Source organism: Mobula hypostoma, chromosome 20, assembly GCF_963921235.1.
Source record: "Mobula hypostoma chromosome 20, sMobHyp1.1, whole genome shotgun sequence".
NCBI lineage: Eukaryota > Metazoa > Chordata > Chondrichthyes > Myliobatiformes > Myliobatidae > Mobula > Mobula hypostoma.
The window spans coordinates 21,266,827-21,294,368 of NC_086116.1; the positions used below are offsets into that span (position 1 = coordinate 21,266,827).

Sequence of the window (27,542 nt, forward strand, 5' to 3'; positions counted from 1 at the left end):
AGCGATCCACATTACTATTCCAATAAACCAACATCTCACCAGTACTTTCATGATGAAGTACTGTACATCCCCTTTGACCATAACCCACTAGCATTACATTGCAGACAAGAGAAAATCTGCAGATGCTGGAAATCCGAGCAACACACACAAAATGCTGGAGGAACTCTGCAGGCCAGGCAACATCTATGGAAAAAAGCATTGTCGATGTTTCGGGCCATAACCCTTTGGCAGGACTGGGAAAAAAAGGCTGAGGAGTAGATTTGAGAGGTGGGGGAGGGGCGAGAGAAATACCAGGCAATAGGTGAAACTTGGAGGGGGAGGGATGAAGCAAGGCTAGGAAGTTGATTGGTGAAAGAGACAGAAGGCCATGGACAAAAGAAAAAGGGAGGGAGGAGCACCAGTGGGAGGCGATGGGCAGGCAAGGAGATAACATGAGAGGGGGAAACAGGGATGGGAAATGGTGAAGGTGGGGAGAGGCAATACTGGAAGTTTGAGAAATCGATATTCATGCCATCAGGTTGGAGGCTACCCAAATGGAATATAAGGTATTGTTCCTCCAACCTAAGTGTGGCCTCACCATGACAGTGGAGGAGGCCATGGATGGACATATTGGAATGGGAATGGGAAGTGGAATTGAAATGAGTGGCCACTGGGAGATCTCACTTGTTCTGGTGGACAGAGTGTAGATGCTCGGCAAAGCGGTCTCCCAATCTACATCGGGTCTCACCGATATACAGGAGGGCACACCAGGAGCATCGAACACCGTATATGACCCCAACAGACCTACAGATGAAGTGTTGCCTCATCTGGAAGGACTGTTTGGGGCTCTGAATGGTAGCGAGGTAGGAGGTGTAGGGACAAGTGTGGCACTTGTTCTGCTCGCAAGTATTAACTTTGCAGCCACTTTTACATTCACCAGTTTAATAGAAGAGCTGTTTTCATTTCTTTCAAACAAACCTGTTTTTCAGCAAGCTGACACGTAGCATGAAATTATCCCCCCTGTCAGAAGGCTGCGTTTGTCCAAAAGGAATGATTCTTTCTGAAAACGGGACTGCATGCATTAATTCGAGTGAGTTGCTTCATTTTTAGTTTAAAAAAAAAGCACAAACCACTTGATCAACAGTAAACTTTAAGTAAATTGATATTTAAAATTAATGATCAATTCTATTTGTTATTTGTGGAAATATAATGCTGGCAGTAAGGCTATACTCTATTTTACAGGTTGCACAGACAGTTCAGGAAATAGAAAATATGTAAGTGCTTTTTTTTCAAACCATTCCCACTACATAACTAAAAAGGAAATCTTATTCACAAGAGATTTTGCAGATGCTGGAAAACTTGAGCAATACAAAATCGTGGAGGAACTCCACAAGTTAGGCAGCACCGATGCAAAAATTTTATCAGGATTGGACAGGAAGGGTGAAGAAGCCAGAATAAGAAAGTGGGGGAGAAGATGGAGTACAAGCTGGCAGATGATAGGTAAGACGAGTTAAGGAGGAAAGGTAGATTGGGAGAAGAGGGGGGGATGAAGTGAGAAGCTGAGAGGTGATTGGTGGAAAAGTTAAGGGTTTAAGAAGGAATCTGAAAGGAGATGACAGTGGGCCTTTGGAGAAAGGGAAGGAGGAGAGTTCCAGAGGAAGATGATGGATAGTTGAGGAGAAAAGAAGAGGTGAGAGGGGAATGAAAAGGGAAAGGAGGGAATGGCAGAAATTACTAGAAGGTAGAGAAACCGATGTTATACCATCAGGTTGAAGGCTACCCAAATGGAATATGAAGTGTTGCTTTTCCAACCTGAGAGTGGCCTCATTGTGGAAGTAGAAGAGGCCATTAACAAACATGTCAGAATGAGAATGGGGTTAAATGAAATGGGTTGCCACCAAGACGTCTAGCCTTTTGTTATGGATAGAGCAAAGGTGCTTGATAAAACTGTTGCCCAATCTATATCTGGTCTCATCGCTGTAGAGGACCTGTAGAAGACTCCGACAAACATACAGGTGAAGTGTCGCCTCGCCCAGGAGGACTGTTTAGGGACTTGATAGGTGGTGAGGGAGGAGAGGTGCATGTGTAGCACATCGCACACAAAATGCTGGAGGAACTTATCAGGCCTGGCAGCATCTATGGAAACGAGCAACAGCCGACATTTTGGGCCAAAGCTTTGCCTGCCTTTTCATCAACTACATGGAACAGTCCATGTTCCAAGTCTAACACTGGTAATGCTCCCAATCTGGTTCTAAGCTACAATGCATTGGTACAGCTTCCTGTGACCCATGCTGAGTTCGTCAACTTCATCAACTTCACATTACCTCTCCCACCGATCACCTCCCAGCTTCTCACTTCATCCCCCCTTCTCTACCCATCCATTTCCCCCCTTGACCCATCTCACCTATCACCTGCCATGGCACATGTCCTGCTTGCAGAGATAAGTTCCAGGATAAGGGAGTCATGCAGAAAGCAATCCCTATGGAAAGCAGAGAGTTGGGGGTGGTGGGGGGAAGGTGCTTAGTGGTAGGATTCTATGGCAGATGGAAAATGTTATGCTGGGTGTAGAGGCTGGTGAGGTGTCAAAGGGAATCCCATCCCTGTAAAGGGCAGCAGGAGGATGGGGTAAGGGCACATGGAGGGAATGCAGATGAGGGCAGACGTGCATCGATGGTGGAAGAAGGGACAACTGTTCTTTGAAAAAGGAGGACATCTCAGATGCTCTGGAGTGGAAAACCTCATCCTGAGAACAGATGCAGCAGAGAGAGGGGAACTGAGAAAAGGAAATAGCATTTTCACAACTGACAGAGTGGTAAGAGGTATATTCAAGACAGCTGTGAGAGTCAGTAGGTTTATGAAAGATATCAGCAGAGATGGATACAGATTGAGAAAGGGGAGAGAGGTGTCAGATGGACCAAGTAAATCTGAGTGCAGGGTAAAGTTGATAAAATTGCCAAGCTCAGCATGGGTTACAGGAAGCAGTACCAATGCATTGTAGTTTAGAAAGAGTTGGCAGCATTACCAGTGTAGGCTTGGAACATGGACTGTTCCGTGTAGCTGTTGAAGAGAAAGGCATAGCTTAGGCCCATGCAGGTGCACCGTGGGTTTGAAGAAAGGAAGTGGAGCTAAAAGAGAAGTTATTGAGGGCGAGAACCATTTTCGCCAGACAAGGGAGGCTAGTGGTGTTGGGGAACTGGTAAGATCAATTGTCCAGAAAGAAGTGGAGTACTTTAAGGCTTTCCTGATGGGTAATGGAGATATATTGAGACAGGATGTCCATAGTGTGTAATGAGGTGATCAGGGCTAGTGAACTTAAAGAAATTGAAGTGATAGAGAGCGAGTGAAGTGTCATGGATGTAGGTAGGAAGGGACAGGACCAAGGGGGACAAAGTGGAGTCAAGGTGCAGGAGCAGAAAGAAACAATGGGTCTAATAGGATGGTCAGCTTTGTGGATCTTGGGTAGGAAGTATAAGCGAGCAGTTCAGGGTAGGAGAACTGTGAAGTTGATGGCAGTGGTTGGAACATCTCCAGAATCAGAGCTTGGCGATGGTGTGGGACAATGGTCTGATCCTCCTTAGCGGGGTCCTTTTCAAGGGGTAAGTAAGAGGAGGTGTGTGAGAGTTGCTACCAGGCCTCAGCAAGGTAGAGGCAACAAATAAATCTTATTTATTGTAAACCACTCTGGAAACAACCCCCTCTCTTTTTTAGACACATTTATCTTGAGTTCTATGAGTATGGTGAACAAATGAATCAGACTTGAGGCCTGGGAGGAATGCAGTGCAGATGATGGACAGGAGGGACAATTGAGGAAGGCTGGGAAGGAGACTTGGAAGAAATGCAGAGAGAGAATTGCAACCTCATGGGGAATTGTGGAAATGAATAAAGATTTGTACCTAGAGATAGAGTTATGAGAGGAGAGAGAGCTGAGAAAGATGACAAAGCCTTCATGGCCGTGAGAAATTGAAGAGAAAAGAAAGGAATGAGATATCAGGAATAAACTGGGATCTAAATTAGGGTAGGAAAATGAATCAAAGATACGGTTGAGAGTACTCAAGGGATAGGTGTATCCATGGGAAATTTGAGACACGAAGGCTTGATCAAAGGGAAGATTAGGATCTGCGGATGTGGGAACAGAAGAGTTCTGGGAGAGAATCAAAACTCGTAGAATTGTAAGAATGAAGGTTAATGGGTTCAAATGAATTTTTCTCAGAAAACCTCCTATTTTTGGACAGATTTATAGTCAACAAACACTTAACAACTGGACCTGAATCTACAACTCTCCATGCCTACAGCACACTCATAACATCATTGAAGACCCATCCCATTCCGGATACTGTCTGTTCAATCTCCTGTCATCTGGAAGGAGATATAGAACCATCTTAGTGAACACAGTAAGACTGAAAAACAACTTCTTTTCGAGGGCTGTTGTGTGGATGAATAATGCTACACCCCAGCTTGCCAATAGCCTTTGAGTGTTATGGTCTATCAAAGTCACTTGTTGCATGTAAATATGGGATTTCTTTTATTAAGCTGTACCACATGTCAATACCTATTTTGCATGGACTGGAGTAACACAGCGATCTCATTGTCTTGAACAATAACAGTAAGGTTCTGTTCTATTCTATAACTATATAGGCTGTCTAATCCAACTGGTAGAGGAAGAGTGAATCGAGTGATTTTCCATTTGAGTTCTAGTCATGATTTAAAGCCCATTCTTTAGATTAATGTACTAATAAATACTAAAACAGTTACTCATAATTAAGATGTTTTTTTTAGATTTAACACATTTTTATCCTAAGACATGCTGCCAAGACTTTTTTTCTGCAAATAAGCCCTGGAGCACCAGGATATGATGAATACTGGGATATCTAGAAATTGCTTGTGAAGAAAGCTGCTGATTTTCCAATTTTCCTTACATTCAGGATATTTCCATGTATAGTCCAATGAAATTTCTCAGTGGCATACATTTGACTTCATTTTCATTTGGGAACTATATGACACCTTTTTCTGTATGTTTCATTCCTAGGAAGGAGAAGTATGGAGAGAGTCCCCTGATGAATGTATCTTCCAGAAATGCATTAACTCTCAAGTTGGTATCATATTTTATTTAAATGTGTTCTGCTTAGTGCATATCAGTGGGTTGACTAATCTATTTAAAAAGTAACAAAACTTGAAGAAAGGGGACTTACTCATGGACTCTACAACTCATGCTCATTTGCATAGTATGTCTTCTTTTGCACATTGGTCAGAGAGGCATAGGACGCTAGAGTACAGAAACTGGCCCTTCCGCCCATCTAGTCCATGTTGAACTATTAATCTGCCTGGTCCCATTCACCTGCACCAGGACCATAGCCCTCCATTCCCCTCCATCCATGTAACTATCCAATTTTTTCTTAAATGTTGAAATTGAACCCAAATCCATCATTTCCACTGGCAGCTCATTCCACAATCTCACCATCCTCAGCGGAAAAAGCCTGCTTGCATTTACTCTCTCCTATACCCTTCATAATTTGGTATACCTCCATCAAATCTCCCCTCACTTTTATACGCTCGAGGGAATGAAGTCCTAATCTGTTCAACTTTTCCCTATAACTCAGCTCTTCAATACCTAAAAATATCCTTGTAAATTTTCTCTGTATTTTTCAAATGTATTGATATCTTTCCTTTAAGTAAGTGAGCAGAATTGCACACAATACTACAAATTAGGCCAAACCAAAGTCTTATACAACTTCAACATTACATCTCATCTCTTGTGTTCAATACTTTAACTTATGAAGGCCAATGTGCCAAAAGCTTTGTTTACAACCCTGTATACTTGTAACATCAATTTCACGGAATTATGAATCTGTATTCCCAAATCACTCTGTTCCAGTGCACTCGTCATTGTCCTACCACTCACCATGTACTATAATCCCTACCCCGTTTTGTCCTCCCAAAGTGTAACACCGCAGACTTGTTACATTCAATTCCATTCTCCATTTTTCATCCCACTTTTTCAGCTGGTCCAGATCCACTGCAAGCTTTGATCACCTTCCTCGCTGTCTACTATGCCCCCAGTCTTCGTGTCATCACAAATTTGTTGATCCAGTTATCCACATTATAGGCCAGATCATTGATATAGATGAAAAACAACAGCAGGCTCAGCATTGATTCCTGCTGTACACACAGTAGTCACAGGCCTCCAGTCAGAGAGGGAACCGTCTACTATTAATCTCTAGCTTCTCCTGCAATGCCAATGTCTAATTCAATTTACTACTTCATCCTGAATGCCAAGCAATTGTAGTTTCTTGACAAGCCTCCCACGTGGGACCGTCAAAGGTCTTGCTAAAGTCCATGACGACAACATCCACTGCCTTGCCGTAATCAACTTTCCTGGTAACTTCCTCAAAAAACTCTATAAGGTTGGTTAGACATGATCTACCACACACAAAGGCATATTGACTATCCCTAATCAGTCCCTGTCTATCCGAATACTTAAAGTGCAAATCTGGTCCCTTAGAATACCTTCCAATAACTTACTCACTACTGATGTCAGGCTCACTGGCCCATAATTTCCTGGCTTATTTGTGGAGCCTTTCTTAAACAATGGAACAGTTTTAGCTATCTTCCAATCCTCTGGCACCTCACCCATTGCTAAGGACATTTTAAACATCTCTGCGAGGTCCCTGTAATTTCTGCACTAGACTCCCACACAGTCTGAGCGAACACCTTATCAGTCCCTGGGGATTTATCTACCCTAATTTGCCTCAAGACAGCAAACGTCTCCTCTTCTGTAATCTCTCTGGGACCCATGACCTCACTGCTGTTTGCCTCACTTCTGTAGGTTCTTTGCCCATCTCCCAAGTAAATACAGATGCAAAAAAAATCCATCTCCCCGTCTCTTTCACCTTCATGCATAGGTGACAACCCTGATCTTCAAGAGGACCAATTTTGTCCCTTGCAATCCTTGTGCTCAACATGTCTGTAGAAGCTCTTGGGATTCTCCTTCTCCTTGTCTGCTAGAGCAACCTCATGCCTTCTTTTAGCCCTTCTCATTTCCTACTTTGTGTTCTCTTGCATTTCTTATATGCCTCAGGTACCTCATGTGCTCCTTCTTGTCTATACCTGCCCAATGTACCTCTTTTTTTTAAACAGGGCTTCAATATCTCTTGTAAATCAAGGTTCCCTAAACTGTTATCCTTGCCTTTTTTCTGACAGAACGTACAAACTCTCAAAATTTCATTTTTGAAGGTCTCCTACTTACCAAGCACACCTTTGCCAAGCAGAGGGATCTTGGAATCCAAGTTCATAGCTCCTTGAAAATGGATACACAGATCAATAGGGTGGTTAAAAAGCTTATGGAATTCTTGTTTTTATTAGTTGAGGCATTGAGTTCAAAAGTCAGGAGGTAATGTTGCAACTTTATAAAACTCTGGTTAGGCCTCATCTGGATTATTGCATATAGTTCTGGTCACCCCACTATTGGAGGGCTGTTGAGGCTTTGGAGAGGGTGCAGAAGAGGCTTACCAAGATGCTGTCTGATTTAGAGGAAATGTGCTACAAAGAAAGGCTGGAGAAACTTGGGCTGTTTTCTCTGGGGCATCAGATGCTGAGGGGAGGTCTGACAGAGGTTTATAAGATTATGAGAGGCATAGATAGAGTGGAGAGAGAGTAGCTGTTTCCCAGGGTTGAAATGTCTAACACCAGGGGACATGCATTGAAGGTGAGAGGGAGTAGGATCAAGAGGGATGTGAGGGGTATGTTTTTTACTCAGAGAGAGGTGGATGTCTGGAATGCGCTGCCTGGTATGGTGTTAGAGGAAAGTACATCTGAGGCTTTTAAGAGAAGTTCGGATAGGCACACGGATGTGTGGAAGATGGGGGATATGTACATAAAGTAGGTAGGAGGGATTAGTGTTTGGGTGTTTTTGATTTACATTTTTAGCTGGTTTGACATGACGTTGTGGGCTGAATGGCTTGTTCCTGTGCTGGACTGTTCTATGTTCCAGTACAACACAGAAATAGGCCCTTCAGACAACAATGTTGAGCCAAACCAATTAAATTAGCAATCAAGTAGCCAACTAAATTAATCCCCTTTGCCTATACAATGTCCATATCCTTCCCTTTTCCACACATCCATTTACCCACCTAAATGTCTCTTTAAAAGTCTCTAATGTATCTGCCTCTACCACCACCCAAGGCAGCACATTTCAAACACCAAACACTCTCTGTATAAAAACTTACACCTTCTCACCTTATATACATGTCCTCTAGTATTATACATTTCAGCCCTGGGGAAAAGATATTGCCTAAACTTCTCATAATCTTATAAACCTCTAGAAGATCTCCCCTCAGCTTCTGTCACTCCATAGAAAACAACCCAAGTTTGTCCATCCTCTTGTTATAGCACATGCTCTCCAATTCAGGCAGCGTCCTGGTAAACCTCTTTAGATTAGATTAGATTAGATTCAACTTTATTGTCATTGTGCCAAGTACAGATACAAAGCCAATGAAATGCAGTTAGCAACTGACCAGAAATGCAAAGAATCGTGTTAGTTACAAAATAACTGTGAATAAAAAAAGTCCTACAACATACAAATATAAAAGTACTGAGACAGTACAATACGGATGCAGTACTGCTTAGCGCTGTGATGTGAGGTTCAGCAGGGTCACAGCCTCAGGGAAGAAGCTCTTCCTGTGCCTGCTGGTGTGGGAGCAGAGGTTCCTGTAGCAACTAATGGATGGGAGGAGAGTAAAAAGTCCATGGTTAGGGTGAGATGCATCCCTGATAATGCTTTTCGCCCTGCCCAGGCAGCATTTATGGTAGATGTTCTCAATGGTGGGCAATTGGGTGCTGATAATCTGCTGGGCAGTTTTCACCACACGCTGGAGTGCTTTGCGGTCCAATACAGAACAATTGCCATACCACACTGAGATGCAGTTGGTGAGTATGCTCTCAATGGTACAGCGGTAAAAGTCCATCAGTATCCTGGGACAGAGGTGAGCTTTCTTGATGCTCCGCAGGAAATAAAGGCACTGTTGCGCCTTTTTGATCAGGATGGAGGAGTTCAGGGACCAGGTGAGATCCTCAGAAATGTGGACAGCAAGGAAGTTGAAGCTTGATACATGCTCCACTACAGTTCCGTTGATGTAGATGGGGATGTGCACCTTCTCCAAAGCCTCGACACCCTTCCTGTAATGGGGTGAACAGTATGCAATACTCTGGATGCTGCCTAACTAGAATTTTATAAAGCTGCAACATAACTTGCTGACTTTTAAATTCAGTGCCTCAACTAATAAAGGCAAGTATGCCATTCACCTTCTTAACCACCTATTGACCTGTGTAGCCAATTTCATAGAGCTAACAACATGGACCCCAAGATCCCTCTGCTCCTCAACACTGTTAAGGGTCTTACCTCTGTACTCTCTCTTTGAATTTGACCTACCAAGGGGCAACACTTCACATTTGGCCAGGTTAAACTCTATCTGTCATTTCTCCACCCATACCAACTGATCTATATCCTGCTGTATTCTTTGCCAGTCATCTATGCAAAGAATACGCCATCGATCTTCCTATCATCTGCAAAATTACTAACTCATCCATCTACATTTTCATCCAGGTTACTTATATACATCACAAACAGCAGAGATCCCAGTATAGATCCCTGCCGAACACCACTAATTACGGACCTCCAGGTAGAATAAGTCTCTTCAACCACTACCCTCTGTCTTCCATGGACAAGCCAGTTCTGAATCCAAACCAGCTATTTCACCATTGATCACATGCAATGGATGAGACTCCCATGCAAAACCTTGTCATACCCCTTATTAAAATCCACGTAGACAACATCCACAACTCTGCCTTCATCAATCAATCACGCTCGTCACCTCATCAAAAATAACTTAATCGGAATCAGAATCAGGTGTAATATCACTGGCATATGTCATAAAATTTGTTCAAGTTAGTAAGATATGACTTGCCCTGCACAAAGCCATGCTGACACCCCTAATTAGGCCATGGTTTTCCAATTATTCATAAATCCTATCCATAAGAATTCTCCCCAGTAACCTCCCTACCACTGACATGAGAGTCACCACTTTATAGTTTCCAGGATTATCCCTGCTTTTCTTCTTGAATAATGGAACAACATTGGCTACTCACCAGTCCTCCTGGACTTTGCCTGCAGCTAGAGAGAGCACAGAGATATTGCTCAAGACCCCAGAAATCTCTTCATTTACCTGTTAATTCTCTCAGCACTGATCACCCTGCCTCCCTACACTCTTCTCCTTGGTAAATACTGATGTAAAGTACTCATTGGCAACTTCACCCACATCTTTTGCAACCAAGCAAATGGTTCCTCCTTTATCTTTGAGTGATCCTATCATCTCCATAGTTATCCTCTTGCTCCTGATGTATTTCTCTTTAGTCCTACTGGTCAAGGATTTTCATGACCCCTCCTGGCTTTCCTAATTCCCTTCTTGAGTTCTTTCCTGGCTTCTTTATAATGCTCAAGAGCTCTGTTTGATTCTAGCTTCCTAAGATTTATGTACTTTTCCTGTTTCTTCACCTCCTTCTGCATCCAAGGTTCTGACTGGAACATACTTGTCCTGTACTCTGTACAGTTGGTCTTTAAACACTCTTCACATGCCAGACGTGGACTTGCCCAAAAACAGCTGTTCGCAATGAACTCTTCCTAGTTCCTGCCTCATGCTCTCATAATTTGCCCTGCCTCAATTTAATGCTCTCCCACAAGGTCCACACTTATCCTTACCTATAGCTATCTTAAAACTAAAGGAGCTGTAGTCACCGTTCCCTAACTACTTACTCACTGAAATGTTGGTCACCTGTCCAGACTCATTACTCAACACCAGATCCAGTACAACCCCTCCTCATCTTGGACTACCTACATATTGATTTAAGAAACCCTCCTGAATGCACATCTGTTCCATCTAAACCAGTTGCACTACGAAGGTCCCAATTTATATGAGGGAACTGGAAGAACCTTAAAACAACCCTCATCAAAGTTGTTGGTGAACGCAGCAGGCCTGGCAGCATCTCTAGGAAGAGGTACAGTCGACGTTTCAGGCCGAGACCCTTCGTCAGGACCTTCATTAGGGTTAAAACAACCCTATTGTTTTTGCAACTTTCCTTAATCTGCCTGCATTTCTGTTCCTCAATGTCCCAGTGGCTACTGGGGAGTCTGTAGTACAATCCCATCAGAGTACACCACAGTTACATCTGTTAGTTTTTCATCCTCCCAGATGGCCCTTAGTACATCCAGCTCTAGTCCTTGACCTACAGCACCTTATGTGTAAGGTGCTCAGGAGCTGAAATTGGGTGCACTTCCAGCAGATGTAATCATCAGGGAGCCTGTCAGGTACGCTGAAATCCGACATCTCACAGGAGGGGCATTCCACCACATTAACCATCCGGCTTACACTGAACTAAGGTTTAAGGATTTATAGGCATAAAGAGAGCTTACCTGTTCTTTATTGTGTATTTTCCTTGAAACCTTTGAGTTTTGCGCTCTCTTCACCTTTACTCACCAAAGCCTGACCTCTCGAACACTGGTCCACTCCAACATCGATTCTATTGTATTTATTTGTTCTATTGTGAATGCCTGCAAGAAAATGAATGTCAAGATGTCATGCATTTCAATGTCCATCATCAACAGTCGCCTCGTAGCCTGATCACAGACCAAACTGGCAAAGTACAGAACAACATACCAGACTGGTTCTGTGGCAGTTACCGAGCAAAGAGGAGGGAGAAATCAGCCCCACCATCTGCCTGTGGGAAAATGTGTCTGTTCATTACAGCACGGTAGAAGTGAGCAGCATGCAGTCCTTTCTCACACAGAAGATGCCCAGCATCGCTAAATGGGGTAGATTCAGGAGCAGCTCAGAACTGGCCAAAAATAATGTTGGGACTACTTGAAAACAAACGAAAAGTCATGGAAAGGCTAAGTGAGAGAGTATCACACTGTATGACGTGCTTCCAACTAACTGAATTCCAAGTCAAATAAATACGTTTAATCCTTTATTACAAACCGACATGAAAATCATTTGACTCTTCCTTAATTCATGTAAAACAAAACTGAGTGAGACAAGCATAATTGAATCAAATTCAAGCAAAGATGAGTAGTCAACAAAAAAACTGCACTCCCTACTCACCTCCTGTCTATGCCGCCATGCAGGTGAACAGATGACTAACTTCATTTATTTCTACCGCCACATAACAGCGTGTGCCGCCCACTGATTGCTGCCCAAACCCACATGAGGATGCACAACACAAATACAATACAGACAGACAGTCAATAGATACGTGGCTCCTACACATTGGGTGCGGTGGACTATCAGTAGCGACGTATATGGCCAGAATTAGTAAACTTATGGCCAGGCATATCCCTCACTGTATCGTAACTATAAAACCATGGAATCAACTCGGGTTCAGAAGGGCATGCTGCCGGCAGCAGCAGTATATCTAAAATGAAGTGCCATCCCAAGTGAAGCTGCAGTACAGGACTACATGATTGTCAGGTAGTAAAACAAGAATATCATGCACCCAGATATATTGAAGCTTACATTTTTAGACTGAGACAAAGTGACAGGGGGATTTGATTAAGATTATCAAGGTTATGAGGTTTTGTTTGTTGGAGTTGGGGGTGTGGTGAAGCTGTGAATGATAAGCCCGCTTGAAGTTTTCAAGGACAAAGATTATGACTATGAAATCATATTTTAATGGAAAATGACAAACTACTTAATTTGCAAGTATTCTTAAGATTTCTCTGATTCCAGTGCTATTCATATTCTGATAATACTTATAGTGTTTACTAATTATAAATTTTCTCTGTGTTTAGACAAGAACAATTTGGGATAAAGGTCGCTGTTGCAACTCATGTTTATTGAAAGAAGGTATTCATGTGCCATCTTTATTCCCAGTTACGGTTTAAAGGAATTGCAAACTTTGACAGGCTTGTGTGTTTCAGCTGGATTCTTGTGTGAGGCAGAGGAGTGTCTCAAAAGGTTCCGTCATTGTGGCAAACAAAATCACTAACAAAATTACATCCAGTACAACGATCATTAGTAATCTCTCAGATATGAATCCTTGTACATCTGATTGCATTTGTTCCCATTTCTTCTGACACTATTTTTCACACACACTGCAGATTTCAACATCTGGCTTTTGGAACTATTAACCCAAATTCACACTTTAAAGCCAAGGAATTCCTTTTTTGTATTTAGGGAGGGGAGTTCCTCAATTTCACTCGAGGAAACAACTCATCGGCACCCCAATCACAAGTCACTTAAAGTAAGTGGGTACAGCATGCAAGCTAATTAAAAACATTTCAATTGAACCACTTAGCAACCTCTGTGATACCTCTCTAGTGACAGAAAGGAAATCCTGAAAACCCAGCTAAAATACTCAATGCAAATCTTAACTAATCACAGATTACTTTCCCTCCAGCCTATGTAAAATGATCTGGCTAGCTATACAGCAATTGTTATCTGGTGAACATGCCCAAGGCCAAGTCGACCTAATTCCTTCTTCTTCCTTCTCCACCCTCAATAAATCCTGCCGGGGATGACAAATTATACAAATTTTACAACAGTTGCAAGTAGATATATGATGTAGGTGTTGGTCCTTTGTTTAAATGTTGAGTTGTTTTCAATTATACTCTCATTCTAATAATTTGGGCACCTGCGGGAGCTCCCCCACTCATCCCCTTGATAGAGATGGGACACAAATGTCCAGAAATACCTTGGTGGAATGGAATGAGTCTGCTGAGAATGCTCTGAAAGCCAGGGTAGCAATGGGCCAAAAGGCTTCCTTTTACATGTGAGAAATAGAGAAAAGTATGAAATATAAAATGAAAATTAGCTGTCACTGAAATGAGCCAACAATGCTCTGGGTCTTTCAGTGTCAGACTGGAATTTTAGTGTACACACATGTCAAATATATCTGATTAGGTTAATCATGAAAACAGTAACCAAATGTATCCAGTTGATTCAAATAGTACTTTGATATAAACAAGTAAAAGTTCAGTACAATATATCCTGTTTGATTTACTTAATGTTTATAATTTGAACATCCAGCTAAAATTTTCCTCTCAGTACCCATATACTTACCTGTAGTGCCACTAAGCTGAATTGGTAATCCCCACCTGGGGTCTTTCTGTTCTGTAAAGGACAGTACCGTATTGAGCAAGGTTCATTTATTCATCTGAGGGTGTAAGTGGGTTTAAAAAAATGACATAACTTTAAAACTATAATTCCAAGTAAACTCATCTCCGAACTGCTAGACCTAAGATTCAAAACCTCCTTTTGCAACTGGATCCTTGACTTCCTGACCAACTCACCGTCGTCTGTAGGAATAGACAACAACCCCTCTGCCATGATTCTCCTTAACACTGGTACCTCACAAATCTGTGTCCTTAGTCTTCTACTTACTCCCCATACCCTCATGTCTGTGTGGCCAGATTCTTCTCCAATTCCATCTACAAGTTTGCTGGTGAATGCCATAGAGGGCCAAATCTCAAATAGTCATGAATCAGAGTAAAGAAAAGTGAAAGAAAGCCCAGTGACATTGTGTCATACCAACAACCTTACCCTCAGTTCAGCAAAATAAAGAGCTGGTCATTGACTTCAGGAAAGGGCAGTGCGCATTTTCTTGTTTACATCAATGCCACAGAGGTCAAAAGGGTTGAAAGATTCCTAGAAGTGAATATCACCCAAAAGCTTGTCCTGATCCACCACAATTAAAACAACATACCAGTACCTCTATTTCATGAAGAGGCTGAAGGAATTTGGCATAATACCCTTTGATCATCACAAATTTTTATAGATGCACCATAGAAAGCCTACTCTCTAAATTATCGTGGCTTGGTATGGCAAGTGCTCTGCCCAAGACCAGCAGAAACTGCAGAGAGTTGTGGACACAGCTCAGCACATCACGGAAACCACCCTCTCCTCCATAGACTCTGTTTGCACCTCACTGACTCTAAAGCAATCAGCATAATCAAAGTTCCCTTCAACCTCGGACATTTTCTTTCTCCCCGCACCCCTCCCCGCCACTGGGCAGAGGATAAAAAAGCGTGAATGCATGTACAATCATGCTTAAGGACAGCTTAAAAAACTATTGAATGTTATCCTAGAATGAAAAGATAGACTCTTGACCTCACAATCTACCTTGTTATGGCCTTACACCTTATTATCTGCCTGTATTGAACTTTCTCTTTAAATGAACACTTTATTTTACATTCTGTCATTGCATTTCCCTGGTGATATCTCAATGCACTGATCTGATAAAATAACCTGTATGATAGTACAACACAAATCAAACTTTTTCACTTTATCTTATACATGTAGTGATAATAAACCAATTTACCAAATCCCTTTTAATTTGATTTTCCCTTCTCCCCACTTTGAAATGTCTGCAAGAATTATAAGGCTTCATATTAGTCTTCCAATTCTATTCGTCATTATCCTCCATCATGGTTGTCATCCATAACATTTGTTGAAGGATAATATTGTATTTTATGTTTTAGTTCGTTGCTCCTTGGGAATCTACCTAACCAAATTAATTTCCTTTCACTTCCACCTTCTACTAGATATGTTCTGCTAGGGATGATATTTATATAAGTTCTATAATAGCAACATACATCAAAGTTGCTGGTGAACGCAGCAGGCCAAGCAGCATCTATAGGAAGAGGCGCAGTCGACGTTTCAGGCCGAGACCCTTCGTCAGGACTAGTCTTCCTAAAGCTTCCTATAGATGCTGCTTGGCCTGCTGCGTTCACCAGCAACTTTGATGTATGTTGCTTGAATTTCCAGCATCTGCAGAATTCCTGTTGTTTGTCTATAATAGCAGTTGTTTTGCTGCAAGTAGAAACATTTTGTTTGTGTGTTCCCTATTTTTAATGTTGACTTGATTTTAATTATCTTTTCATAGATGCTTGTCAGATGTTGGTTTATTCCAAAAGTGTCGCACAGGCAAATTCAAGCTGCACAGCAGAAATTCAGTTGGCAAAATGTCAAGGTAGCTGCCCTGGAAAGGTTGAGTAAGTACTTTTTAGAATAATTGTAGGAGGATAGATATTGCAAAGAGAAAACTGCTTGGGAAGATGTCAAGTGGAGTTGCAGAAGATGGCATAGCACAAAATTGTTCAACATGGAACAGGCATAGAAAGAGGGGCAAATCACACAATATAAAAGTCTGGGTAGAGGGTATAATGTAATGTGAAACTGAATGGGCAACCATAATCAGAGGCTAGGGGTCATAGTGAAGATCAAACTTCACACAAGCCAAGGATGTCAAATAGAACTTCCAGGATTAGAGCAGTATTTCAACTTAGTTTGCCAGTTACCTTTCTGACATTTTTAGAGCCCTCTCCAGCCAAAGGAAAGAGCATAAGAAGGAGAAGTAGACCATGTAGGTCATTGAGTTTGCTCTGCCTCTGATTTGATGTTAATTTCTGCTGCACTTTCCTTTTTGTTCCTCATAAATCACAATGATTTATCTTAGCCTTCATTCACTATCCAGAGGGGCAAGGTGACTCTGTTGAGTTAGATTCCTCATTCCAAACACAGGAAAGATAATTCCCTTTTATTGAACTATCAAAACTTCTTGCTGTTCAATGCAAAATTTGAAATTATATACGCCAAAAATGAAATCACTGCAAAAGGTCATGTGAAATCTGTATCAGATTTCTGATATGCAGGTTGAGACAAGAAAGGAGCTGCTACAAATCACAGTTCTTTAGTCTCATACTTTAATTATTCTGCTGTGCTGGTTGTATTTTAAGGTATTTAATTTTCAGCTGACATCCAACCTATGCTAAAATTCTTGTGGTTCCTATTGATTGATTTTATTTGAACTGATAAACAATTTGCCACCCTCTTATTTTCCAGATTTGACACTGATACAAAAAGCATGATAAAAGAGTGTAGTTGTTGCCAAGCTACCAGGACTGAGAACAGGACAGTGAATCTCGATTGTGGAAATGGAGTCATCATGCCTTACAACTATACGTACATAGCAGCTTGCAAGTGCGACAGTAACAACTGTGATAAAAATACACTAGCTTAATTGAGCTCAATTCCTACCATCTGTTGATCCTGAAATATAAAATTGCAACCAATTTGCAGTTAACTTTTGATGATTTTCTTGATATAGCTTTGGCTTTGGCTCTTTAAAGAATAAGGTACTTTCACCTGATTTTATAAAGAATTGTGGGATCTATGCAATTATTTTAATAAGATGATACATTACTGACAGTTACTAAAATTAATAAATGCACAGAAAGAAATTTTATCTGATGTATGTTGTTCTTTCAGACTTTCAGCTTATTGGGAAAACTGGAAGCACTTAGTGGGTCAGGCAGCTGCTGTGGGAAAAGAAGCCAACATAAAACATCAATATTGTTTCTTTATGCACAGATGCTCTCTTTATTAATTAATAATGAGTTATTTGAGTTACTTTCAGCAGCAATCCAGTAAAAACTTTCTGCTGATAAAAAACAAACTGTTGGAGGAATTGAGAGGGATCAGTGAAGGATAAAGGTTGGGTGATGTTTTGGTTGAGATCCTGCTGTCACTTGTTAAACATTGGGTGGGACAGTGCCACAAGTCACATTTCAATAGGTTGCAATGGTAAACAGCATTACGTGAACTTTATATCTCAGCAATGGACAAGTTGAAGTGTGCACCATATGGAGAATGGAGGATTAATAGAAAAAACATTGAACAAACATGATAATGGCAATGGGGGCTGGGCAGAGCTACATAGAATGGAAAAAAAAAGCAGAAAAACAGCCTAGATCAGGATTAAAATGATATGCATGAAGCACAGTTCAAAATGGCAAAGTTGCTCGCACTTTTACTGAACCCAAGATAGTAGACAAGGGAAAATATGACTATTTACCTTTCTGCAATAGTCTGTCTGGAATTATGACCTCCGAGACTTTGACAAGCAATATTTGATCTCAGTGACAATGTTGACTCAAGAGAGGAAGAATCAATATTTAATAGCAGTTTAGAGAAATAAATAGAAGGAAATTGTGTTTTGTCATCTGCTGTTTACTGACAATTAGTAGGCAATCTAATGTAGATAACATCATCAGTTGATTTTATTGCTGCTTAAATTTATTTATCATTAATCTGTCAAGGAATTATTTGTAATAATTTGGCCAGTCAAGCGCCAAGAATGAGGCACGCTTCTGCTGCAATTGATGAAACTCTGAGTCATAGGGAGACACAAGTTGGAAACAGCCCCTTCAGTCTCCTGAATCCATGATAATCATCAACCCTCATTCACACTAATCCTGCATTCGACTCCTCCCAGATTCTACCACTCACTTGAGGTAAATTTACCGTGGCTAATTAGCCTACCTTCTCGCACGTCTCTTGGTTGTGGGAGAAAACTGGATCACCTGGAGGAAGTACGTTCGTGGTCTTCTGCTACTGTAGCCCATCCACTTCAGGGTTCAACATGTTGTGCACGCAGAGGTGCTCTGCTTCACACCACTGTGGGTACTTGAGTTACTGTTGCCTTTATGTTAGCCTTTGTGTTGGGCACGTGGCCAAGTGGTTAAGGTGTTTGTCTAGTGATCTGAAGATCGCGAGTTCGAGCCTCAGCTGTGGCAGCGTGTTTGTGTCCTTGAGCAAGGCACTTAACCACACATTGCTCTAGTGTCTGTGCGAGGAGTACAGCCCTGCACAGACTTCCAATCTGAGCCTTGTAAGGATTGAAAATGCCCGACCCAGGCCTCTCAAGGTCTGAGTCGGTGTTCCTCACACCCCCTCATGTTAGCCTGAAGCAGTCTGGCTGTTCTCCTCTGATCTCTCTCATTAACAAGTCATTTGCACCCATTGAACTGCCACTCACTAGAGGTTACTTTTTTGTTTTTCACACGATTCTCAGTGAACTCCAGAGCAGGGGTTCACCACGTGAAGTCCACAGACCCCTTGCTTAATGGTATTGGTCCACGGTATAAAAAATGTTAAGAACTCCTGCTCTAGAGATTGTTGTGTGTGAGGACCCCAGGAGAACAACAGTTTCTATGATACTCAAACCAGCCTGTCTGGCACCAACAATCATGTCTGGTTTGAAGAACAATTGAAATGCTTGACTATGTTTGCATCCTTTTGTGCATTAAGTTGCTGCCACATAATTGGCTAATTAGATATTTTTATTAACAAGCAGGTGTACCGGTGTACCTAATAAAGTGGCCACTGAGTGTATATTTTCATGTAGATGTTTATATTATTTCCGGTTTCTGCTCAAATGTATTCTGGGCTGGGGATATGTTATACTCAGGCTTTAAAAAAAAGCTTTTGCACTGCATTCTTCTAAACAGACTAATGATAGCAGTACCTGCTTGTCATGTGATTGTTGATCCACAGTATACATCGTACATGTCAGAGTTTCTGGAATCGTGTCAACAGGTAAATTCTGTGAGCCCTTTCAGTTACCATTTGATGAAACAGTTACTTTCTCCAAAAGTGCTGCTGCCCCGCCAGCATCACGACCATCGATGCCCCAATTCCCTCATCTGTGTTGTCCCCATTCTCTTTGCTTTATGTCCCAAACCAAAGTTTGACTTTTCCAGCCAACGTCAGGAGTAAAAGCCAATCTAGTCTCAAACCTCAGATATAATAAACCTGAGAACTGTAAGCCAATATGTTCTTGCAAAGATAGACCCAAACACAGAGAAAATTGGAGAAAGTTTGAAAGGTGCCATTTACCAAGCAATCATGCAATGCATTTTCTTGACAAGACAACATCAGAAAATATGCTTGTGTCATCAACATTACAGGTAATAAGGGTCTCAGCCCGAAACATCAACTGTTTATTCACTTCCGTAGATACTACCTGTCCTACTGTCCTTTTGTGCGTGTTACTCTGGATTTCCAGCATCTGCAGAATTTCTTGTGTTTTTGATTCAAATTCTAAACTTTTCTAAGAAGGAAGCTGATCAGTCCCAGCGTAGTCTTTGGCCTTGAGCATCAGCACTGATTTTAGGTGCAAATCAACAAATAACAAAAAGCCGCTTAATTTTGGGATGGACGCAAAAATGCTTACAACTATTAGATACATACGATTATCTCCATCAGCAGGAAATAGATCTGCATGTTGCCCAATGCAATGCCCCATTTCCTTGTAAAACAGCAAATCCTTCCACATGGAGCAGGAGAAATATCAAGGCAGCTCTTGATACTTTTAATGTTAAGTATAGTATCCATTTTTTACGACAATGAAAACTGAAATCCTGGCAGGGTGTAAAAAAACGATAAGTATATAATGAGCTGATATTAGAATCAGCGATGAGATAATGTGCTAGATTGTAATTAGTTTTCTGAAGTATTCCTTTGTTTCATTTCTCTGTACTCATTAGGCAACACATTGAGTACTAAAGTCACACCCCAGGGGAAGAAGTGGTTCAAACTTCAATCAAGTAATTGTACCATGGACAATTAGTCGTGGTCTTACAGCATGGAAGCAGGCACGGTATTCCACTGTGTCCATACAGACAATCAAGTAAAAGCTAATTACATTCCATAGCAGTGAGTCACGACCTCCTATGACAGAGTATTTCAAATACTCTTCTGAACAGTTAAATATTGGGAGAGCAACTCCCTAATCCATGCCCTGACGCAATGAATTCTGTATCTTAAACACCCTCTGTTCCTCAGATCTCTGCTAAATCTCTTAATTATTCTTCTTCTTAAGCCCATCATCCCTACTGGGATGTAGGCTGCTGAAAGCGGCTCACCAAAGTCTTCTGCCCTTGACCTGTGGCTCCACTTTCACCACACAACTTCAAAGCAAAGGTCCTTCCTCTCCCAGGGATGAGGTCTTTGGAACTTCTGTTGGTGTCTTTGTAGCTCTGTGTTTTTAAGGAATAGGCTTACTAGACCCATGACACACCCTTCTCCTTTCACAGCCAGGCTTGGGATGATCCAAGGTGAAGTTTATATCTCCTACCTCTTTCTCTAAACCAATGACTTTTGGTCATAAATACCTATTCTTAAGTCAGCTATGATCGAATAGTAGAGCAGGCTTGACTGGCCAAATGGCCTAATTCTTCCTCTATGCCTTAGTGGTCTTATGGTCTTAATGGACAAGCTTTTCATTATCTTCTCAATGACGTCACCCCTCTGCTTTCTTTGCTCCAATGAAAACCAACATAGTTTATCCAATTTCTCCAACAGATGAAATATTCCATTCCAGTCAATCTCTTCTGTTCTCTCTCCACAGCTATCACATGTTTCCTCTAGTATGGCAACTGGGTTTGCACACAGTATTCCACCTAAGATCCAACAATGAATATAGTTATACCTTAACCTCCCAACACATATATTCCGTGTCCTGGCTAATGAGGGCAAGAATTCCATTTGCCTTCCTAATCACTTTAACCTCCTGCACTGCTGTCTTCCTTGGATGTATTCTGCGAGATCCCCCTATTTCTCTGTTTTCTCAAGTGATCCACCATCCAATGTGTGTATCCTAGCCTCATTGGTTCTCCTAAAATACATCAGATTTATCATCTGCTATTTCTCTGTTCATCATGTCACATATCCTGTGATGGGAATAAAGAACCAGCAGAAATAGACAACACTTTGGAGTCCAGTATTGCTATTAACTAATAATATTTATTAGTAACTATGCAATACAGTAATATAAATGTAGATAAATCAAACAGGTTAGCAATGATTATATAAAAGTAAGTGTGGAATATATATGAAAATCAAGCTTCTTCAAGTCTGGGGGTAAAAAGATATAGTCTTACGATGATGAATAAAGTTCATTTCAGTTCGTGGTATTGAGTTGAGTAGTGATGGAGAGAGTGAGAGGGAGAGATTTGAGTCTTCAGTTGAGCTGACGCCATCGATCTTCTCGTTGTCCTTCGAAATCCTTTAAAAGTCACCGACTGTGACCACAATAGAAGGGGACCGGTTTTCTGTGGTGGAGCTATCACCCAGGCAAGGGTGGACACATGAACAACTCCCCACCAGTCAACCCCTTTCCTTTTCACTGCAAGAGCCACTGATCAATCTGCCTGATCGATCATCCAGAAACCCACTTTTTCTGCGGGCACAACAAAGCTTATTCAGTGTCCAAAACCTGTGCCTGAGGTCTATCATCTGACCTCCTATTTATCTCACCATACTGGACACCAGCTGTCATTCTAATAACTCCTCTTTCCTCTTTCTGTGTAAGAAATGCAAGCAGGCAATGTCCTTGAAGAAAGTATAAACAACCTGTCAGCAGTCTTCATCTCTCTCTCTCTCTCTTTTAAAAACAAGTTGTTGGTGTTAAATAACTCTCTCTCTTTTCAAAAGCACAGTTCATAGGGGTAATTCAGGACCCCGTCACAATCTTAACAACCCAACAAAATGGCTCATCAGCAACAACTACCATTCTCACTATCAGCGATACCACCAATCTTTCTGTCATCTGTGAACCAACTTATATCTCCTAAATTTCCATCTTGATTGTTAATGCAAAAAACAGAAGGAAATGCCCACACATTGAACATTGTTGCACACAACTGTTCAAGAGCTTGTGATAACAAGAACCACTCTTATCACAAATATGAGAAAGTCTGCAGGTGCTGGAAATCCAAAGCCAAAATATAAAATGCTGACGGAACTCAGCAGGTCAGGCAGCATCTATGGAAATGCATAGATAATTGATGTTTCAGGCTGAGACTCTTCTTAGAATTGCTGAGTTCCTCCACATGGTGTGTGTGTTGCTCTTAATTATCACTCCCTGCCTCCTTTCACTAAGTAAATTTCAGACCTATTTTACCAAATTGGTCTGAATTCCACTGTTTTTTTCTCTTTTGACTTCTCCCAGCAACATACCTTTGAAAGCTTCAAATCGCTCATGTGCTGAACATCCCCTTTACAATCCATGCAGACTATCTCAAAATCAATGTAAAAGTCAAATTTATTGTCATATGCACAAGTTCGTGGATGCACACGTGCAATAAAAAACTTACTTGTAGCCATATCACAGACACATAGCATCATACAAGCAGCATTCACAAGAAAAAGCATAAAATTATACTTTTTTCCAAGAAACTACGATTAGAACGAAGAGAAATTTGTTTTAGTGTAAAGTGATCAAAGTTTTATCATTGTGCTAAACAGTAGTGATTGGGGTGTCACCGAATGGTTCAAGAACAGAAGGATTGAAAGTAAGTAACCATTGCTGAACCTAGTGTGAGTCTTCAGGTTTCTGCACCCCCTCCCTAGTGGAAACTAGCGAGAAAATGCCATGGCCTGAATGATGGGGATCTTTGTTAAGAGATGTTGCTTTCTTGAGGTACTGCCTCTTGTAGAACCTACCAATGGTGGGGAAGGATGTGTCTGTGATGTATTAGGCAGCCGACACTACTCACTGCTGCTTATTGCATTCCTGCATTTTTGAATTGCCACACCAGACCAACCCTGATGGGTCCCTGCATTTCTGTGTGCGTAAAATCCTATCCGTCTGAAAATATTTTTCCCCAATAATATCCTTGTTTTTATGTTAGATCACTAGCTTGTAAAATTGTAAACAGCAAGGCCTAACTTTTAACAAATAACTATAGTGATCAAGTTTGGGTATGTTAAGGTTTTAAAGCTCTTCACCACACTAAAAGCAGCAATAAATTTTGTGTTACTATATTCTTTCCAATCCAGGTGTGCTGATATCATGAATTATCTACAACACTGCACTCATGAGTGCACTTATTTACCAGAGAGGCTTTAAAAATGTATTATTTTATTGCAAAAGAAATTATAGGTGTGTGATTCTTCCAAAAAAAATGCCCAGAGCTCATAATGTCTACTATACACGTCTGTTGCATGGGTGGTAAACTCAGCAAATTTGGTGCTAGAGTTTTAAATGCATTTCCCATTAGGCATATGAATTTACTCCTTTACAGAACATCAGTTATTTGTATTGCTCAGTTTTTGACACCTGAACTGCAAATGAGCAACTGCAGTATGATGGGAAACAAACACATACTGTATTTTGTAGAAGGCATGCATATTTAACAGTTGGGAAGGAGAAGGGAACTGGTCTTTATATCCATGCAGCAAGAAGACCTTATAGAACTGGAATTAAATAGTAATAAAAATCCAAGGTTTACTAGAATCACAGAGCACAAAATTAGTTCTAGTTGTTGCAATCAATCATCCCAAACCCAAAACACTACAGCAGGAATGTCTAAAGCCAATATTCTAGACTCAACCATGCTGATATAATGTAAACCTTGTAAGTAAATAGAATGAGGTGGTTTGTATTGAGAAAAATATATGAACATAGGACGTATTCTATGATTGGAGAAAAATATGGGGGGAATATCAAAGGTAGTTTTTTTTACACTGGGAGTGTTATGGTTGTATGGAATGCTCTGTCAAGGGGTGATGGTAGAGGCTGATACATTAGGGACATTTAAGAGACTCTTAGATAGGCACATGGATGAAAGAAAAAGGAGGGCTATATGGAAGGGAAGGGTTAGAATGATCTTAGAGGAGATTTAAAGGTCAGCACAACATTGTGAGCCGAAGGGCCTGTAGTGTACTATACAAGATTTTATTTTATGAGCGACAGGATCAACCTGCATTTCGAGAGTCAATACAAACCACGTCATTCTATTTACTTGCAAACAACAGGAATTCTGCAGATGCTGGAAATTCAAGCAACATACATCAAAGTTGCTGGTGAACGCAGCAGGCCAAGCAGCATCTATAGGAAGAGGCGCAGTCGACGTTTCAGGCCGAGACCCTTCGTCAGGACTAACTGAAGGAAGAGTTAGTAAGGGATTTGAAAGCTGGAGGGGGAGGGGGAGATGCAAAATGATAGGAGAAGACAGGAGGGGGAGGGATAGAGCTGAGAGCTGGACAGGTGATAGGCAAAAGGGGATACGAGAGGATCATGGGACAGGAGGTCCGGGAAGAAAGACAAGGGGGGGGGGTGACCCAGAGGATGGGCAAGAGGTATATTCAGAGGGACAGAGGGAGAAAAAGGAGAGTGAGAGAAAGAATGTGTGCATAAAAATGAGTAACAGATGGGGTGCGAGGGGGAGGTGGGGCCTTAGCGGAAGTTAGAGAAGTCGATGTTCATGCCATCAGGTTGGAGGCTACCCAGACGGAATATAAGGTGTTGTTCCTCCAACCTGAGTGTGGCTTCATCTTTACAGTAGAGGAGGCCGTGGATAGACACGTCAGAATGGGAATGGGATGTGGAATTAAAATGTGTGGCCACTGGGAGATCCCGCTTTCTCCGGCGGACAGAGCGTAGATGTTACTTGCAGGGTTTACACTACATAAGTAGTCAACTTGGTTTTGTCAATGGGAAATTGTGAATCACAAATCTGATGGAGTTTTGTTTAAAAGGTGATCAAGAGGATTGATGAGGCATAGTAGTAGATGTTGTCTACATGGACTTCAGCAAAATCTTTCTTAAGATCCCACATGGCAGGCTGGTCTGAAAGATTACACTACATCCATGAGATCCAGGGCAAGCTAGCCAATTAGACACAAAACATTTTTTTTTAAAGAATTTAGAGGGTGACAGTGGATGATTGCTTTTCAGATTGGAAGCCTGTGGTTTGTGGCAGAAATCTGTTCAGGGTCCCTTATTGTTTGTCATCAATATAAACAACTTGGATGAGAATGTCGGTTGTGTTGTTAATAAGTTCATGAGTGGCAACAAATTTGAAGGTAGAGTGGGCAATGAAGAAGGTAGTCTGACATCACAATATGATCTAGTTCAACTGGGAACGTGTCTAGAAATTGGAAGATGGAACTTAACTTGGACAAATGCAAATATTACATTTAGGAAGATAACCAGGGCAGGAATCACACTGTAAATGGCAGAGCCCTGGGCAGTGTGGTAAAACAAAACCTAGGGGCACGATCAGAATCAGAATCAAAATCAGATTTATTATTACTGCTATATGTCGTGAAATTTGTTGTTTGGTGTAAGCAGTAAATTGCGAACATAATGATAAAAAACTTACAAATTAAAGTAAATAAGTAGTGCAAAAAGAGAGCAAAAAGAAAACGAGGTAGTGTTCAGTGCTGCTGAAGGGTCTCGGCCCAAAACATCGACTGTACACTTTTTCGTAGACACTGCCTGGCCTGCTGAATTCCTCCACCTTTTTGTGTGTGTTGCTTAGTGTACATGAGTTCATTGTCCATTCAGAAATCTGATGGCAGAGGGGAAGAAGCCGTTTCTGAAATGGTGAGTATTTCTTTAAGCTCCTGTACCCTTTCCTTGACGGTAGCAATGAGAAGAGGGCATGTCCTAGATGATAGAGATCCTTGATAATGGATACCGCCTTTTTGAGATATCATCTTTTGAAGGTGTCCTTGCTGCTGGGGAGGTGCAGAAAAGATTCACAAGGATGTTGCCAGGATTGGACAGCTTAAGTTATAACAAAACACTGGGGCTGGGGCTGCTTTAACTGCAGTGTAGGAGGCTGAGTAGTGACCTTAGATGTAGATAAAATCATGAGGGGAATAGACAAGATGAATGTTCACTGTCTTTTTTCCTGGGTGGGGAGTATAAAGCTAGAAGGTAGAAGTTTATGGTAAGAGGGAAAAGATTTACTGATGACGTGAGGGACAAATTTTATCATTGAGAGTGCAATGGCAATATAGAAGGAGCCACAGGAGGAAGTGGTAGGGGCAAATACAATTACAATGTTCAAGAGACTTTTGGACATGGATAGGAAAAGTTTAGAAGGATATGGACCAAATGGGACTAGCTCAGGCAAGCACCTTGGCTAGTGTGGACAAGTTGGGCTAAATGGCATGTGTCCATATGGTATAACTTTATGACTCCAACAGGAATTTCATCAAAGGTGAAGTTCACAAAATAAGAAAAACAACTGGAAAACTGGCCCCCTAACAAGAAACTGGTGATGTTTTTAGGACTGGAAGAAAGGATCATATTGTAGTTGCAAATACACTTTCCAATAATGTGATCATTCTGGTTTCTTTCTTCATCACAATGATGTGTTGGATGGCAGGTTAACTGGCCAAAGAATAGGGGGGTGCCTGTAGAATTATAGGATAGTTGATGAGGGTGCATGAAAAGAAAATGGGATTATTGTTGCCAACTAACCTTGCAACCAGTACAAATTTGTGATAAGGATAGAAACAGGAACCCCTACATGGTCATAGGGAAAATGTACCAATGCCACATAGGCAACACCCAAGATCAGGACTGAACACAACACTCTAAAGCTGTTCAACTGCAGCATTAACTACTGTGCTACTAGGTACAGTTCCCTGGGGGTTGGCAGTATGGCTACCACTTTGTTAAACATTTTAATGATTTGAAGTGAATTTACAGGGCAAAATGTACAAATTGATAACATTATGAGGAATAGCTAATTGAGGGGAATAGACAGTGTCAAAAGGCTGCAGGACTGGGTAATAGATTAAGTTTAACGCCGAGCATAAGACAATATTGAGGGCACAATTCTGAAGAGGGGCAGGAATAATGAGAACTGGGGGTAAAAGTGGGAAATACAACTTACAGGATCCTTGCCTTTAAAAATCGATTCATAATACAAGAGTAAA

At 41.3% G+C, this 27,542-nt stretch overlaps 1 protein-coding gene across 1 annotated transcript in view; it reads left to right on the forward strand.

Moving 5' to 3' along the window:
- The window catches only part of LOC134359596 (mucin-5AC-like), a 35,729-nt gene extending 18,480 nt beyond the window's left edge, over positions 1–17,249 (forward strand). The window contains exons 9-14 of the mRNA XM_063073093.1: positions 969–1,069; positions 1,222–1,253; positions 5,006–5,068; positions 12,815–12,869; positions 15,907–16,015; positions 16,866–17,249. Of these exons, the coding sequence (XP_062929163.1) occupies positions 969–1,069; positions 1,222–1,253; positions 5,006–5,068; positions 12,815–12,869; positions 15,907–16,015; positions 16,866–17,043 (538 nt within the window). The 3' untranslated portion in view covers positions 17,044–17,249. The remainder of the gene's footprint in view (positions 1–968; positions 1,070–1,221; positions 1,254–5,005; positions 5,069–12,814; positions 12,870–15,906; positions 16,016–16,865) is intronic.
- Positions 17,250–27,542: the final 10,293 nt, after the last annotated feature.